This window comes from Elgaria multicarinata, chromosome 11 (assembly GCF_023053635.1).
Source record: "Elgaria multicarinata webbii isolate HBS135686 ecotype San Diego chromosome 11, rElgMul1.1.pri, whole genome shotgun sequence".
NCBI lineage: Eukaryota > Metazoa > Chordata > Lepidosauria > Squamata > Anguidae > Elgaria > Elgaria multicarinata.
This window is the reverse complement of record NC_086181.1, coordinates 5,525,675-5,541,273: the sequence shown is the minus strand read 5'-3', so window position 1 is coordinate 5,541,273 and position 15,599 is coordinate 5,525,675. Positions and strand designations below refer to the sequence as shown.

General features: G+C 44.6%; 1 protein-coding gene across 9 annotated transcripts in view; it reads left to right on the top strand.

Annotated features, from left to right (window-relative positions):
* TLK2 (tousled like kinase 2) overlaps nucleotides 1–15,599 on the top strand; it is a 122,278-nt gene that overhangs the window by 90,017 nt on the left and 16,662 nt on the right. For all 9 annotated transcript variants that reach the window (XM_063138281.1, XM_063138278.1, XM_063138280.1 and 6 more), the window contains 5 exons: nucleotides 61–152; nucleotides 748–837; nucleotides 2,858–3,027; nucleotides 4,240–4,378; nucleotides 11,449–11,560. In XM_063138281.1, the coding sequence (XP_062994351.1) occupies nucleotides 61–152; nucleotides 748–837; nucleotides 2,858–3,027; nucleotides 4,240–4,378; nucleotides 11,449–11,560 (603 nt within the window). The remainder of the gene's footprint in view (nucleotides 1–60; nucleotides 153–747; nucleotides 838–2,857; nucleotides 3,028–4,239; nucleotides 4,379–11,448; nucleotides 11,561–15,599) is intronic.

Sequence of the window (15,599 nt, the reverse complement as noted above, 5' to 3'; positions counted from 1 at the left end):
GTTGTGGTGTCATCTCTGGTGGTATTCTGGAGCAGCTGATCACCTCTCCTCCTCTTTCAGGCATTTGATTTAACAGAACAGAGATATGTAGCAGTAAAAATTCACCAGTTAAATAAAAACTGGAGGGATGAAAAGAAAGAGAACTACCACAAGTAAGTAGCTCTGAATTTTGGATTGAAAGGTGTGCATGGGTGTGTATGCTTTGTTTTAAAAAGGTCTTGAACTTCTGAATGGAAATGTGATCAGGAAAAAAATATGTGCACATTTTGTTTTCTGGCACTTCTCAGAAACAGCAAGAGGTGTCTCCCCATGAACAAAGAAGTATTGAATAACTGCCCATTTTATCAAATACATTATTGGAGGGGCAGGACCTGAAAGGAACTGAAATTGATTCAGAAAAGGAAAGGAATAAGAGCATAATGTTCAAGGGCAATTTGCCTCTTCAGAGAAGAGCTCCTGAGAAGAAAATGCTATACTCGGGCTTCAAAATCTGCCTAAGCATATTGTCCTGGAGCCATAATTCAGGATGCAGGTTTACCATATAAAGTCCTCAATGGTTTTGTGCTCCATATATGTTAAAACTGCCTCTTCCCTTATATGGGATGATGATCTATCTTAATTATTCCTCTCATGTGTCAAATTTGGCGTTGGTTTGATTTTTTTGTTTCAGTTGTAACCTGTCCCAAGTTGTAGGGGAATAGGGGAGAGCTAGAAATTAAAGTAAATAAAGCCATTTTCTTCTTACAGGCATGCATGTAGAGAGTACAGAATCCACAAAGAGCTGGATCATCCTCGCATAGTTAAGCTGTATGACTATTTCTCGTTGGACACTGACTCGTAAGTGCTGCTCTGTTTACAAATTATAGTGGGGAACAGGCCACTTGAATGCTTTTAATAAAGCCACTTGAAAGTCTGGGGTGTTGTAACCTTTGAGCTTTCTGTAGCAGAGGTTCAAAACACAAAAGGGTATATAAGTGAGTTGTATAATACCAGGGTAACCATCACTTGTCGATGTCTATCCTGTTTACTACTTTTCTTTGTGTAAAGGAATCCATGCATCAAGTAATTTATTGGGGCAGGTGGGAATTGCATGGCCTTACTACATTCTAGCTGTCATAATTGGATGTGTGGAATTGTATGAGGAGGGTTACTAAAAAACTAACCTGTATTACGTGTTTATGAGTAAATGCCTTGTTTCACAACAAAGACACATGTTCACTAAAACTATAAAAGCTAGTCAGGAGGGTCTGCATCTCAACAGTGAAAAATGTATATGCAATTCTTTCTTTGTTTTCATAAAATCATAGAATAGCAGAGTTGGAAGGGGCCTACAAGGCCATGAGTCCAACCCCCTGCTCAATGCAGGAATCCACCCTAAAGCATCCCTGACAGATGGTTGTCCAGCTGCCTCTTGAATGCCTCTAGTGTGGGAGAGCCCACAACCTCCCTGGGTCATTGGTTCCATTGTCGTACTGCTCTAACAGTCAGGAAGTTTTTCCTGATGTCCAACCGGAATCTGGCTTCCTGTAACTTGAGCCCGTTATTCCGTGTCCTGCACTCTGGGAGGATCAAGAAGAGATCCTGGCCCTCCTCTGTGTGACAGCCTTTTAAGTATTTGAAGAGTGCTATCAGGTCTCCCCTCAATCTCCTCTTTTCCAGGCTAAACATGCCCCGTTGTTTCAGTCTCTCTTCATAGGGCTTTGTTTCCAGACCCCTGATCATCCTGGTTGCCCTCCTCTGAACACGTTTTGTTGGAATATATCTTAAGTAATGGTAAATTAGAGCTCAAAACATGTGTGTGCAATTGACTCCCGTTTGCCAATCCCAGAGTGAGGTGGCTTCTCTTAACCAAGGGCTTTTAAAAATACATTGCATGGAATCCCAGGTATTCTAGACTTATCCCCTTGCGCATGCTTTCAGATCCCTTTTTGGTCACTTCTAGGCATTATGTTCTTGAGACTGTCTTTGATATTTGCTGCATTATTTCTCATATTTGTAGCCCCCTTTGAGGTACTAGTCTAAGGCTGCAATTTTTTTAAAACTTTGAATATTTATATTCCACTCTTTAATTAGAACGCATTAGGGAGGCTCACAAAATGTCATTCAGATATAACGTATAAAGCAATTAATGTTTAAAGGGCAGCAGCAAAACATCACTACAGAGAAAACAACAACCTGGTTCGCATGAAACAGCGCTGCTAACTCATGACAAGTCATGATGGCCCCAGTCTCCAACTGGTATATTCAGCTGCCACTTGCATAATGCATGGTCTTGTTCTAGGATTCTGTGAGGATTGTTTGACTCTCGCATAATCCATGCTTGCTGGGTTTGCACAATTCAACAACCCTTGAGCAGAGGTTGAATATGAACAATTGCAGCCGTTAAATAACACTCAGTTGGCTGTCATGTCATGAGAACCAGCCCAATATCAACAATTTAGGCCTAGATTTAAAAGTCTTCCCTTCTCCTAAAAGATAGGTGTGTCTGTGCTAGGGGAGACACCCTGGTGAGAGGATTCCACAAGTGGGCAGTATAGCTGAAAAAGCCCCCTATCTGGTCATCACTTCCCTAAGTCCACCTAGCGGAAGCACCTGCAAGGCCTCAGATGCTGATTTCTTTTCAGCTCTGATACACCTCTTGATCCATATAAAGAAACTGAAGTAAATTAAAGGCAGAATACTGCAGAATAACTAATCCATGTAGACCATGACTGAGAGAAGAAAGTGCTAAATTGTTATGAACCAGCCTCTGGTGGCAACTACAAAACTTCAGGGGATGGAAGGGGAAGCGGGAAACTTTGCAATGCTTTATTGTAAGAACATAATAAGCCATTATGTTTGACTTCATTTTCTCCAGGTTTTGTACAGTGTTAGAGTACTGTGAGGGGAATGATCTGGATTTCTACCTGAAACAGCACAAATTAATGACAGAGAAAGAAGCCCGGTCTATAATCATGCAGATTGTGAATGCTTTAAAATATTTAAATGAAATCAAGCCACCCATTATTCACTACGATCTCAAGCCAGGTATGTTCATAGTGGGTTCTGGATCATAACATGGGAAAGGCAGGCCAGGGCCCTGTGTATTTTGCAAGTCCGTTCTTACTTGGCAGATTTTATTATAAAAATTGCAGTTTTCATTTGTCTTATAAGAATCAAGCTTCCAGTCCTTATAGCTGAATGTAAGACTTTTCTACAGTCATGCCTTGAACCCTGTCAGATCTTTCTTGCGTTTATATTTTAGGTTGTAAGTACCACAGCAAAAAGAATTACCTGTCTTTTTGCTGTTACTTAGTAAAGTAATATACTCAATTATGGCAACTATACAAATGAAAATGAATAGGCTTTAAAACAACAACAACAACAACAACAACAACCGATAACTAGTGATCCTTATTTTTTAAAAAAAACCCAGATAAGAACATAAGAAGTGCCATGCTGGATCAGACTATGTTCACACAGTAGCCAACTAGCTGTTCACCAGGAACCCACAAGCAGGGTATGAGTACAACAGCACCCACCTAACCATGTCCCCCAGCCACTGGTGTAGATAAGAGTATGGCCTCTGTTCCTGGAGGTTACACATAACCGTCAGGGCTAGAAGCCATTGATAGCCTCCTCCAGGAATTTATCTAACCCCCTTTTAAAGCCATCCAAATTGGTGGCCATCACAACATCTTGTGGTAGCGAATTCCTTAGTCTATGCACTGTGTTAAGAAGTACTTCCTTTTCTATGACCTGAATCTAGTTGTTGTTGTTGTTGTTGTTGTTGTTATTAATCTTTCTATCTAGCTTGTGGCTTGGCTCACTTGCTCGAGTCAGCTGGAGCTGTTGCCTGGATGCAGAGCAACTTCTCATACTCTGCTTGTATCAGGCTCCTGGGTGGATGAAATGAGTTACACTTGGGGTGGGCAGAAGGCTGATAGATGATGATTATTGTCTTAGGGCAGGGGTTTGGATCTGGCTCCAGGGGGAAACCGCCATAACCTCTGTCATGTATTTGACACTTTAAATGTAGAGGGAGCTTAATGAATAATTTTTAATGGATAGGGAATTGGTGTCCACACAATATGTGTTGCATTAAAGTGGCTTGTTGGTAGTAGTCTGACATGTTGATTGAAAATAAATGTGTGGCTGGTCTCTCTCTGCATTCTCATTTGGATAAGCCTGCTGCTTACCAGCCACTCCCATACGTAACAGACATATTCACCTTAAAGTTCTTTCCCCGCCTTCCTCTAGGTAATATCCTTTTGGTAAATGGTACTGCATGCGGTGAAATTAAGATCACTGACTTTGGCCTCTCAAAGATCATGGACGATGACAGCTACAACTCAGTCGATGGCATGGAGCTGACATCGCAAGGGGCTGGCACTTACTGGTTGGTGCTGTGTTCTTTTGGTTGTGCTGAACATTCCGTGATATTATAGCCTAGAAACATTGCCAAAAGTATCCATTTCAACCTCTTACCATAAGAATAATTCCTTAATACATCTGCAAAAGCAAAGATCAGGAGCAAATGAAGGCATCCTTCATTCAAGAGGTGACTCAAATATGAGGAATAGTGAGAAGAACGTGTAGTTCAACTGGGCCAAGCACAAGCAGACCAAGAGTGGCTAACTGAAAATGCAGGGTAGGCATACAATCACCTGACAGGCGGTTTATTCTTTGTGGTCTCTGTGCATCACACATATGGGCTCTGCACCTGCGTGGAGCCAGGATCGGGAAACTTCTACAGTTAGAACTAGGCGTTTAAGGTGGGAACCCTTCCCCCACCATCCACTGCGCATGTCCTAACAGTTCCAGCCCTTCCCTCAGTCTCTCTTTGATCACCATAGCATTATTATTATTATTATTATTATTATTATTATTATTATTATTCCGCCCCAAAGCCAAAGCTCTCTGGACAGTTTACAAAAGTTAAAAACAGCATCATGAGGGAAGCTTCTCAGTGTAAATCTTTATTACTTCTTTATTGTAGGCGTTTTCTTCCATTCTTAATTTTCTATTTTATGTTTGTTTTTTCTTTGTTTGTTTTGTGATTTTCATTAAATTTCATGACCTTTAGCTCGCTTGTTGGGGCATATGGCCCTTCAAGCACCATTTAGGAAGTGTACTCGTTGTGGTAGCAAATTACCACCTTCTGACAGGCATACACTCTGTATTCAGTGTTTGGGAGAAGAACATATTGTAGAAAGGTGTCCACATTGTCAAGCATTTTCCAAACAAACGAGGAGCCATACTGATATACGAAAAGCCATACTTTGGTGAAAGGCGTTGGAGTTGGTTGGAAATCTAACCATAATGACTACTCAGTCAACGGCGATGCAGACACCTCCGAGAGACCAGGAAATTGCTTCGGTAATGGAAAGCTCTCCTGCGATCCGCCGGACGTACTGTTGACTCCAGGGCGATTGCTTATACTTAATAGTAGTGAAAAAACTTTCAAAAAAGGCAAAAGCCCCCAAACCTCCATCAGGTTCTTTGGGAGAACCGAGATGTAAGAAGAAGAAAGTGTCAAAAAATGCAACAGAAACTGGTCAGACCCAGCCACAGGCAGCGGTCTCCCAATTCTGGGACCATTGTATGTTGACACTAATGCCACTAGAGCCTCTGTGGGAACAGGCCACAAGACTTTGAGTCAAGATAAGTTGGCACCAAGTATAATACCACTGGTACCACCATTGGTAATATCCCCAATATGGAACGTGGGACAAACGGAATCATGTCAACCTTTGTCAGCTAGTGAAGGGCAGATCAGGGACACTTCACCTCTGCCGGCGAATAGACCGCCCCTTTCTCTATGGAGAGAATGATGTGATCATCGTGGAGGGTCACCAGACTCCATGTTTCCACCTCAACAAATGGGGGCTATGTGCCCTCATATTATCGCCCTAGGGAGTGAGCATGGTCTCCTCAAAGATGAGATGTCACCATACCATTATGGAGAATGGGAAGGGTGAGACTACACTGTAGATTATTATGGAGGCAGTCATTATTGATATGGTGGCAGCCGTCGATGTCCATCGGCCATAGTATCAAGACCGCCGGTGGAAGAGGAGCAATTATGGATGCCTCCTATGGTTAGTTGCTGTGGCTCAGAGCCATCAGTGCAGCCTAAGAGACCAAGCGTGATCCTGACAACTAGGGGTGTGCACGGACCCCCGCTCCGCTTCTCTTCCAGATCCGCGATTTGCGGATCGGCCCGCTTCGCTCCGCCCCCCGCTCTGCCTATGTCCGCTCCGCTCCGCTGCGGAGCTCCGGATCCGGATCAGAGCTCCGTTTTCCCCCCCCATAGGCTTGCATTAAGCTAAAAAAGTATACAACTTTTTTTCTGTTAAAGTTAGAAACCTCAAGTTTGGCACCATGACACCTCATGGATGTATACATACGCACGCCAAGACTCAAGGCAATCCCATCATCCCCTGATTTTTGGGGAATTTATGAAAATCGGGCACCCCATTCACACCCCTTTCGATAGCTCCATCAATTTGCACGTTAAAAACCTCAAACTCGCCACCATGATAGTTTATCCAGTGATACACACGCACAGCAAGACTCAAGGCAGTCCCATCATCCCCTGATTTTTGGGGAATTTATGAAAATCGGGCACCCCATTTGCAGACATGGACTGTTCTCTGACATTTGGACAGATTAAAAAAAAGGGAAGTGGGCACACTCACAGATGCCATCTAGACTCACAATCATGCCAAGGTACAAGGCAATCCCATCATCCCCTGATTTTTGGCGGAGCTTAAACCTGCAGACAGCTCAATGGGGCCATTTCAAAGGAAATCCCAAGATGCCATGAATTGGGGAGTAGAGAGATCAACCTAAATATGAATCTTCTTCCACACTTGAAAAATGGATTTGGAACTTCCAAAAGTCTAATTGAGCGCAGGAAGGACTTCTCCTCTGAGTCAAAGCCAGACACAAACCATCCCTGCGAGGCGGGCAGGGGAGGAGGGAGGGAAGGCAGGCAGCAGACATTTCTGGGGGCATAAGGAAGAGAGCCAAGGATAAGCCAGTAATGCATATAAAATGGAATAAATAAACAAAGGAGGGGTGGAATTAAAAGCAGCAGTGTTGCTGAATAAACAACAAGAAGAACTTTTTAAAAAAGCCTATATCTGTCTTTTACCAGTAAGGGGGGGGGGTGGACGTGCCCAAAGGGGGAAGCATCAGCCATTTGACTGGTCCTGTCTAGATATCAGTCTTTTAAGAAGCAAACGCTCACTTCAACTCATGATAGACATTGCTCCACTGAGTTACTCTTTTGGAGGGCTGTGATGGCCCTCCAAGTACAGGAGAGTGAGGGCACATCCACATGCCCTAGGGGAGCTCATCCCCTTGCACCACATGTATTCAGTTGTTCCCCAAAGTTAGGGCGGGTAGCACTGCTGTGTGTTTCCTATCTGTTAGTATGATTTCAGGTTGTGTTTGTGCATTTGGTGGAGCTACTTTTTTAAAAAAAACACTGGGAAAACTCCGTTCAGAGTAGAAAGAGAAGTTTCCCAGAATCCCAAGTTACCCGTTTTGCCTATCCTCTCCTCCAACTTTGGGATCATGTGATCATGACCGGGAGTTGACTCTGCCCCTCAGCAATCGAAAAGGTAATCTTTTTCCCGCCTTTACCCTACTTTTTAAAAAATTCTAGCAAGCGAACCGCACCACGCAGAGAGCTGAGAGTAGGCTCAAAATGACCCCCAGCCATGACTCTCTAAGCACAAGAAGTTTCAGAAAGATAGCTTAAAAAACAACACAGTTATCCCCTATTCTTTTCCTCAATGCAATCCTATGGGCGAAATGTTTCAAAATGGCGATCGGAGCGGTCTGTGGAAAGAGGATCGCTTCGAAAATGGGCGCTTCTCTTCGCCTTGCTTCTAGGGGTCCGCGGTCCGCTTCTACTCCGCCTCTGGGCAAGGCGGAGCAGGCCAATTCGCTTCTGATTCTCCGGTTCTAATCGGAGCGGAGCACATGCCTACTGACAACGGTGCCAGCAACTTCTTCGATACTGATGGAGCTTTCCCGAGCAGTGGTTCATTCAGAATATACAGCGGTGCAAACCATTCCTCAGCATACACAGGCAGTGTTGTTGAGGGATTTAGTACAAGAACCACAAATTCTGATGAGACCTGCTGAATCACCATTATCAGACATCTATGTTTCGGATTCCACCTCTCCATCTTCGTGTCACCCGTCAGTATCCTCTCCCAACGTTGAAGTCGGTTCACAGGACATAATATCACTGTTGGAGGATCTCGGTCAATTTATAAACCAGATTTTTCGGATGGTGCAGTCTCTTGGTTTGTCTATGCAGCAGTCTGCCCCATCTGTGCAAGACCCTGTCTTTGACACAGTTACTCCTGAAGCAGTACCAATGCTTCCAGCTCTATTGACAGTAATTAAGCAGTCATGGAAAAGTCCTTCGTCAATGCCCCCCACTTCCAAAAGGTTGGAGGGCTTGCATAAAGTCCAGGAGGAACAGGCGGAATTTTTATTTAAAAAGCCAGCTCCAAATTCTATTATTGTGGAGGCAGCGTTAGGAAAGTTGAATAGGCAGCATTCCTCACATGTCGATAAGGAAGGCCATAGACTTGGTCTTCTGGGTAGATATTTGTATGCATCTGCATCATTAGGTCTAAAGGTAGCAAATTATCAGGCTGCAATGTCAGGCTACCAATTGTTGTTATGGGAAAAGATGGGAAAACTATTTGAAAATCTTCTCGAGGACAAGCAACAATTAGCACAACTTTTTCAGACTGAAGTGCTGAGGGCTGGCAAGACAACAGATTCACACTAGTCCACATCAGGAGGACTGCAATTCTAAAGTTCTAGCAGGGTCAGTTGCCTTACAACACCATGCATGGCTGCACTTGGCGGGCCTTTCTCACGAAGCCCGGGCACATATTGGACTTACCATTTGATGGGCAAGGTTTGTTTAATACCAAGATTGATGAGTCTTTAGATTCCATTCAAAAGGTGAGAACCACAGTCCATTGGATGGGGTTTCCCCAGCAACATCCACAATATTCAGGTAAACAGAGACATTGGTACCGAACCCAACCGTCGTTCAGTTCCTACCAACATCAAGGACCATCTGCAGTTAAGTGGCGAGAAAGCAGTTCACAAGAAGTTTGTATGAAAGGAAGTGAAGTAGTTTCAAAAAAATTGCAGAAGGGAAAGGTCTTCAGCCCAGTAATTGTTCCTTAGATCACCTTTTATCATTTCTAAAGACCCTTGCTGATAAAGGGCTCAAAGTTGCTTGTATTCGTGTTTATGTAGCGGCTATTTCCTCTTTTTGCCCTACGATTGAAGGTTTTTCATTTCTCATCCACTTGTTAAGAGGTTTTTGAAGAGTTTGATTAATATGGTACTGTCATCTTGAACCCTTACACCATCTTGGAGTTTATCAGTTGTACATAAAGCTCTCATCAAAACCTTTTTGAGCCTTTGGCCACAGCACCTCTGCACTTTCTGTCATGGAAGGTTGCCTTTTTAGTGGCAATTAAGTCTGCAAGAAGGGCTAGCGAAATATGTGCACTTTGAGTGGACTCTTCATATCTGGTTTTCCATCGAGACAAAGTGGTGCTCAGGCCAGATGTGACATTCCTACCTAAAATGGTTACAGCATTCTATCTGAACCAAGACATTGTTCTGCCTGCATTTTTCCCATATCACCGTTAGAGACAGCTCTGCATGTGTTAGATGTAAGAAGAACTTTGGCCTTCTATAAGCAAAGGTTGGAACCATTCAGGAGATCACGAAGGCTACTTCTGTGCTATGGAGGTCACAGGAAAGGACAGCCCTTATCGTCCCAACAGCTCTCAGCGTGGGTGGTAAAGACTATTCAGTTAGCTTACCAAAATTGCAGGCTTGCACTTTTCTTTGCCGGTCAAGACACACTCTACAAGACCTATAGCTATGTCCATTGCCTTTGGAAAGGGCATAGTGATTCCAGACATCTGTAAAGCAGCCACCTGGTCTGCACCTTCTACATTTGTTCGGCACTATCGCTTGGACATTTGAGCCAGAGCTGATGCGTCATTTGGGAGATTGGTACTGTCATCAATTCTTACCTGAGACACTGTCCCACCTCTGGTAAGTGAGCTTGCTAATCGCCCATGACCACAGAGACCACAAAGAAAGACAGGTTGCTTACCTGTAACTGTAGTTCTTCGAGTAGTCATCTGTGCAGTCAAACAACCCTCCCACCGTCCCCACTTCAGTGTCAAAAAAAGAAAGAAAATCCTTTGATCCTTCGTTCCGTTGAGGTAGGTCTTCCTTTAGAAGACTATGGTGGTCTTCAAGGACTGAGGGAAGGGCGGGAACTGTTAGGTCATACACAGTGGATGGTGGGGGAAGGGTTCCCAGCTAAAACGCCTATTTTTAGCTGTAGAAGTTTCCCGATCCTGGCTCCATACAGACACAAGGTCATTCAAGGTGGCTGCAGTCACTCTTCTGAGCACATACAGCTCACCCTACTACTTTCTTTCCCTTCGGGTGGTAAGAAGTTAAAGCAACATACACCTTCATATTCAATTTAGAAGGGCGGAGGAGGCTCCTGTTCCTTGTCACAAAACAAAATGGTAGTGGCAGCACTGTTGAAATGGCCATAGCTCACTTGTTGAAGACCAGTCAGGTAAAATTCTGACCAATCTCCAATGAAGGAAAGTTTCATAAATATAACAAAACTCTAGGGGAAGAAAGTTCCATGAATGTGAGGAGGCTGCTGAGAACATTTATTTACGCCCCTTGGTCAATGGTGGATTAATTAATAATAATGAGGCGGCATGGCATAAAATGTTCTGATTGATAATGATTCGTAACCTCCCATATTCTGTAGGGATCTTGGGAGGTAACAGCAACTTCTGTATAAATGTTCTAATAACTTAAGGCAAATATGAATTTATTTTAATAAACCCAGATGGTCTCCTATACCTGAAGAGCTATTTTCCCCACATTATTTGGGTTGCTGTCATAAGTTGCTCATGGCTCTAACAGGGGGCTATTTGATTTACACAGGTCAGGGATCTGGGAGCCCTTTGGCATTTTACCAAGATAGTGAATGCTTCTTATGTTGTGCTTCAGGCAACCAGGAGTGGCTTATGAAAGTCCTTATATGCCATTTAAAGCATGAAATATGAGACCTGGCCCAACAAACGAAAGATGAGACTGAATTTCAATAAATTAATTTTAGATTGTAAGCTCCTCAGGTTAGGGACCTGCCTTTTCTTTTGCTGCTCTCTAAAGTGTCAGACACATTGATACATTGCATAAACAATTTGTTTTATATCATTGTGTGTAGTTTCCAGTATAGCAATATGAAATTCAGCAGTTGTCCTGAAGAAAACTGCTCTGTGACATGAAAGGTTGATTAAAAGGAAAGGTATAAACAGATGCATAAATATATGTGCCTAATCCGTAGCTGTTTATCCCTCTCTTCCTCAGGTATCTACCACCAGAGTGTTTTGTTGTTGGGAAAGAGCCTCCAAAGATTTCCAATAAAGTTGATGTTTGGTCAGTGGGAGTTATCTTCTATCAGTGTCTCTATGGCAGAAAGGTAAGCTATATAATTCAACTACTGTTGAAAGACAAATGAGCCACAGCAAGGAACTGTGAACCTTCTGTGAATTTTGTGTGGTACTTGGCACAAGAAATCAGATTCCTGTGAATCTTTTCAGCTTGCTTTGTGGTTTTAGTATTTAAAAAGCACATTTCTGGTCCTCATTATTTTGGAGGAACGTCTCAAGATGTGCAAATAGACTCTGTTAAAGGCTCCAGTGCTCAGGGAACGGAGCTTCTGTATTGCTGTCTTGTGGGCTTCTGTAATCTGCTCATAACCATGCACCACTGAATGCAATATTTATTTTAAAATTATAGGTTCTCCCATCTATCTTGAGAATGGGTGTCTATTAAGAGTTTGGGAAAGGAGAGTTTGACTTTATAGGAAAATGAGAGGGGAAGCAGATGTGTGTAAGGGCAGTGACTGGAGTGTATGCAGAGAGACAAGGACCTGTGTAGGGTAAACAAATCTTCATTGTGGTCTCTGTGCATCACGCACAGGTGCAGAGCCTGGCTTCAGGAATTTTCCATAGCTGAGAGCCTTTTGGCAGGAACCCTCCCCTCCCATAGTGCGCATGTCTAGGAGGGTTCCCGCCCAAATCCCCCAGTTCTTCTTCGACTGCCATTGCACCCTGCCTTGTCGGGAACGTCTCTGTAAAAGAAAAACGTAGCTAGAGCATTAAATCTTCTTATCTTCTTCTTCCTTTCTTCTGACGTCTTTGTTCTCCCACTCCTTCCTATATAATTTTCCTTCTCTCTCTCCAACAACTACTCTTCAAGATCATATGGCCCTCGGGGCCCGCTTTAAAATATGCATCTGTTGCAGGAGCAAGTTGCTGCCATAGCAAGGTTTTTACTCCCATTATTTCACTATACCGAAAAAGGACGGGGGACTATGGCCCATCTTACACCTCTGAGATGTCAATACCTTTATAACACCAAGAAAGTTTTGGATGATCTCCTTGGCTACAATCCTACCACTACTAACAAAAAAGTCATGGTTTGCATCCATAGACCTCAAGGATGCCTATTTCCATATAGACATCCGCCAGGTCAGCCAACAATTTCTACGCTTTGCAATAGGTCACCAGGCATTCCAGTTCCGTGTCCTTCCATTTGGCCTACTGACAGCACCTCACGTGTTTACAAAATGTATAGCCGTAGTCTGTGCCCACTTAAGAGGACAGGGAATTCGTACATCGATGACTGGCTCCTGGTCAGAGATTCCTACAACAACCTAGGCCGACACCTGGACTACGTACTGAAATTATTATCAAAACTGGGACTAATGATAAATATAGAGAAGTCATGCCTATGCCCGTGCAGGACCATCAAATTCATAGGAGCAATCCTGGACACAGAAGTCAGCAGGGCATACTTACCGAGGAACAGAGCCCTCACCATCATGACTTTAGTTTCTAAAGTAGCTGAACAACAGACAATCAAAGCACATACAATACAAAAACAGTTGGGACTCATGGCGTCGACAACCATTTGCTTGACTGAAGATGAGACTACTCCAGATCTGGTTCAACGCAGTATTCAATCCGCTCCGAAATGCCAGGCGTGTGCTCCTTCTGTTACCAATAGAGTTTATTATTTATTTATTTGTTTGTTTGTTTATTACATTTCTATATCGCCTAATAGCCGGAGCTGTCTGGACGGTTCACAAAAATAAAACAACAGTATAAAACCATAATATAAAATACAATATAAAAGCTCAACCAGATAAAAACAGCAGCAATGCAAAATTACAAATTTAAAATCCACCATGCCTGGGTCCAGCTCCAGCTGAGAGCCCCCTCCCTCCTGCTACCAACTGTCACTGCAGAGGCCACCAGTGGGGGAGGAAGCAGCAGCCGGGCACCTCTCCACCGTGCCTGGGTCCAGCTCCAGCTGAGAGCCCCCTCCCTCTTGCTACCAACTGTCTCTGGAGAGGCCACCAGTGGGGGAGGAAGCAGCAGCCAGGCACCTCTCCACCATGCCTGGGTCCAGCTCCAGCTGAGAGCCCCTTCCCTCCTGCTACCAACTGACACTGCAGAGGCCACCAGTGAGGGAGGAAGCAGCAGCCAGGCGCCTCTCCACCGTGCCTGGGTCCAGCTTCAGCTGAGAGGACCCCTCCCTCCTGCTGTCACCTGTAACTGCTGAACTTTCCAACTAAGATTGTAGTGCCTGAATTTGCTTTCCTTTCCCTCCTCCTCCTCCTCCTCCCTCCCAATCCCCTTTCCTTTTGTGTCATGTCTTTTAGATTGTAAGCCTGTGGGCAGGGACTGTCAAGAAATACTTTTGTAAGCCGCCATGAGAGCCTTTTTTGGCTGAATGGCGGCATAAAAATCCTTAAATAAATAAATAAATAAATAAATAAAACACCAAGTTAACATTTATTTATAGAATGTTAAAATGCTGGGAGAATAAAAAGGTCTTCACCTGGTGTCTAAAAGTATATAACGTAGGTGCCAAGCGAACCTCCTTAGGGAGCTCATTCCACAGCCGGGGTGCCATAGCAGAGAAGGCCCTCCTCCTGGTAGCCACCTGCCTCACCTCCTTTGGCAGGTGCTCGCAGAGAAGGACCCCTGAGGATCCTTCTGAGGTACATATGGGAGGAGGCGTTCCTTCAGATAGCCTGGCCCCAAGCCGTTTAGGGCTTTAAATGTTAATACCAGCACTTTGAATCGGGCCCGGACCTGGACTGGCAGCCAATGAAGCTGGAAAAGGACTGACGTGATGTGGTCTCGTTGGCCAGTCCCTGTTAGTAAACGTGCTGCCCTGTTTTGTACCAGTTGAAGTTTCCGGACTGTTTTCAAAGGCAGCCCCACGTATAACGCATTGCAGTAATCCAAACGAGAGGTTATCAGAGCATGAATAACAGTAGCTAGGCTATCTCTGTCCAGATAAGGGCGCAGCTGGTATATCAGCCTAAGCTGATAAAAGGTGCTCTTTGCCACTGAGTTCACCTGTGCCTCAAGTGACAATTCTGGATCCAAGAACACCCCCAAACTACGGACCCGATCCTTCAGGGAGAGTGCAACCCCGTCCAGAACAGGGCAAACATTACCTCGCTGGACAGATGAACCACCCGCTAACAGTACCTCCGTCTTGTCTGGATTGAGTTTCAGTTTATTAGCCCTCATCCAGTCCATTACCGTGCCCAGGCACTGGCTCAGAACTGCCACTGCCTCACCTGGGTTTGATGAAAAGGAAAGGTAGAGCTGGGTATCATCCGCATATTGATGACACCTCAGTCCACATCTCCAGATAACCTCCCCCAGCGGCTTCATGTATATGTTAAACAGCATAGGGGATAAGATAGAGCCCTGTGGAACCCCATGGCTTAGGAGCCACGACACAGAGCAATAATCCCCCAGCACCACCTTCTGGAATCGGCCATCCAAGTAGGAGCGGAACCACTGCAATGCAGTGCCTCCAACTCCCAGCTCAGACAACCTATCCAGAAGGATACCATGGTCGATGGTATCGAAAGCCGCTGAGAGGTCCAGGAGAACCAACAGGGTCGCACTCCCCCTGTCTCTCTCCCGACAGAGGTCATCCCACAGGGCGACCAAGGCAGTTTCCGTTCCAAAACCAGGCCTGAAACCCGATTGAAATGGATCTAGATAATCCGTTTCATTCCAGAGTGCCTGGAGTTGTCCTGCAACCACCCGCTCAAGCAACTTGCCCAGGAAGGGGATATTAGCCACCGGCCTGTAGTTGTTAACATCCTCCGGGTCCAGGTTAGGCTTCTTCAGGAGTGGTCTAATTACCGCCTCTTTTAAAGAGGCTGGCACCACTCCCTCTCTCAAGGAGGCATTTACAACCTCCTGGACCCAGCCGGCGATCCCCTCCTTATTTGATGTAATGAGCCATGAGGGGCAAGGATCAAGCACACAGGTGGTCGACCGGACTTGGCCAAGCACCTTGTCCACATCCTCGGGCCTCAATAACTGAAACTCATCCAATAAAACTGAACCGGACGGCACTCTGAACGCCTCTACTAGTGGAGCTGCATTAAGTGTGGTGTCCAATTCATGATGAATCTG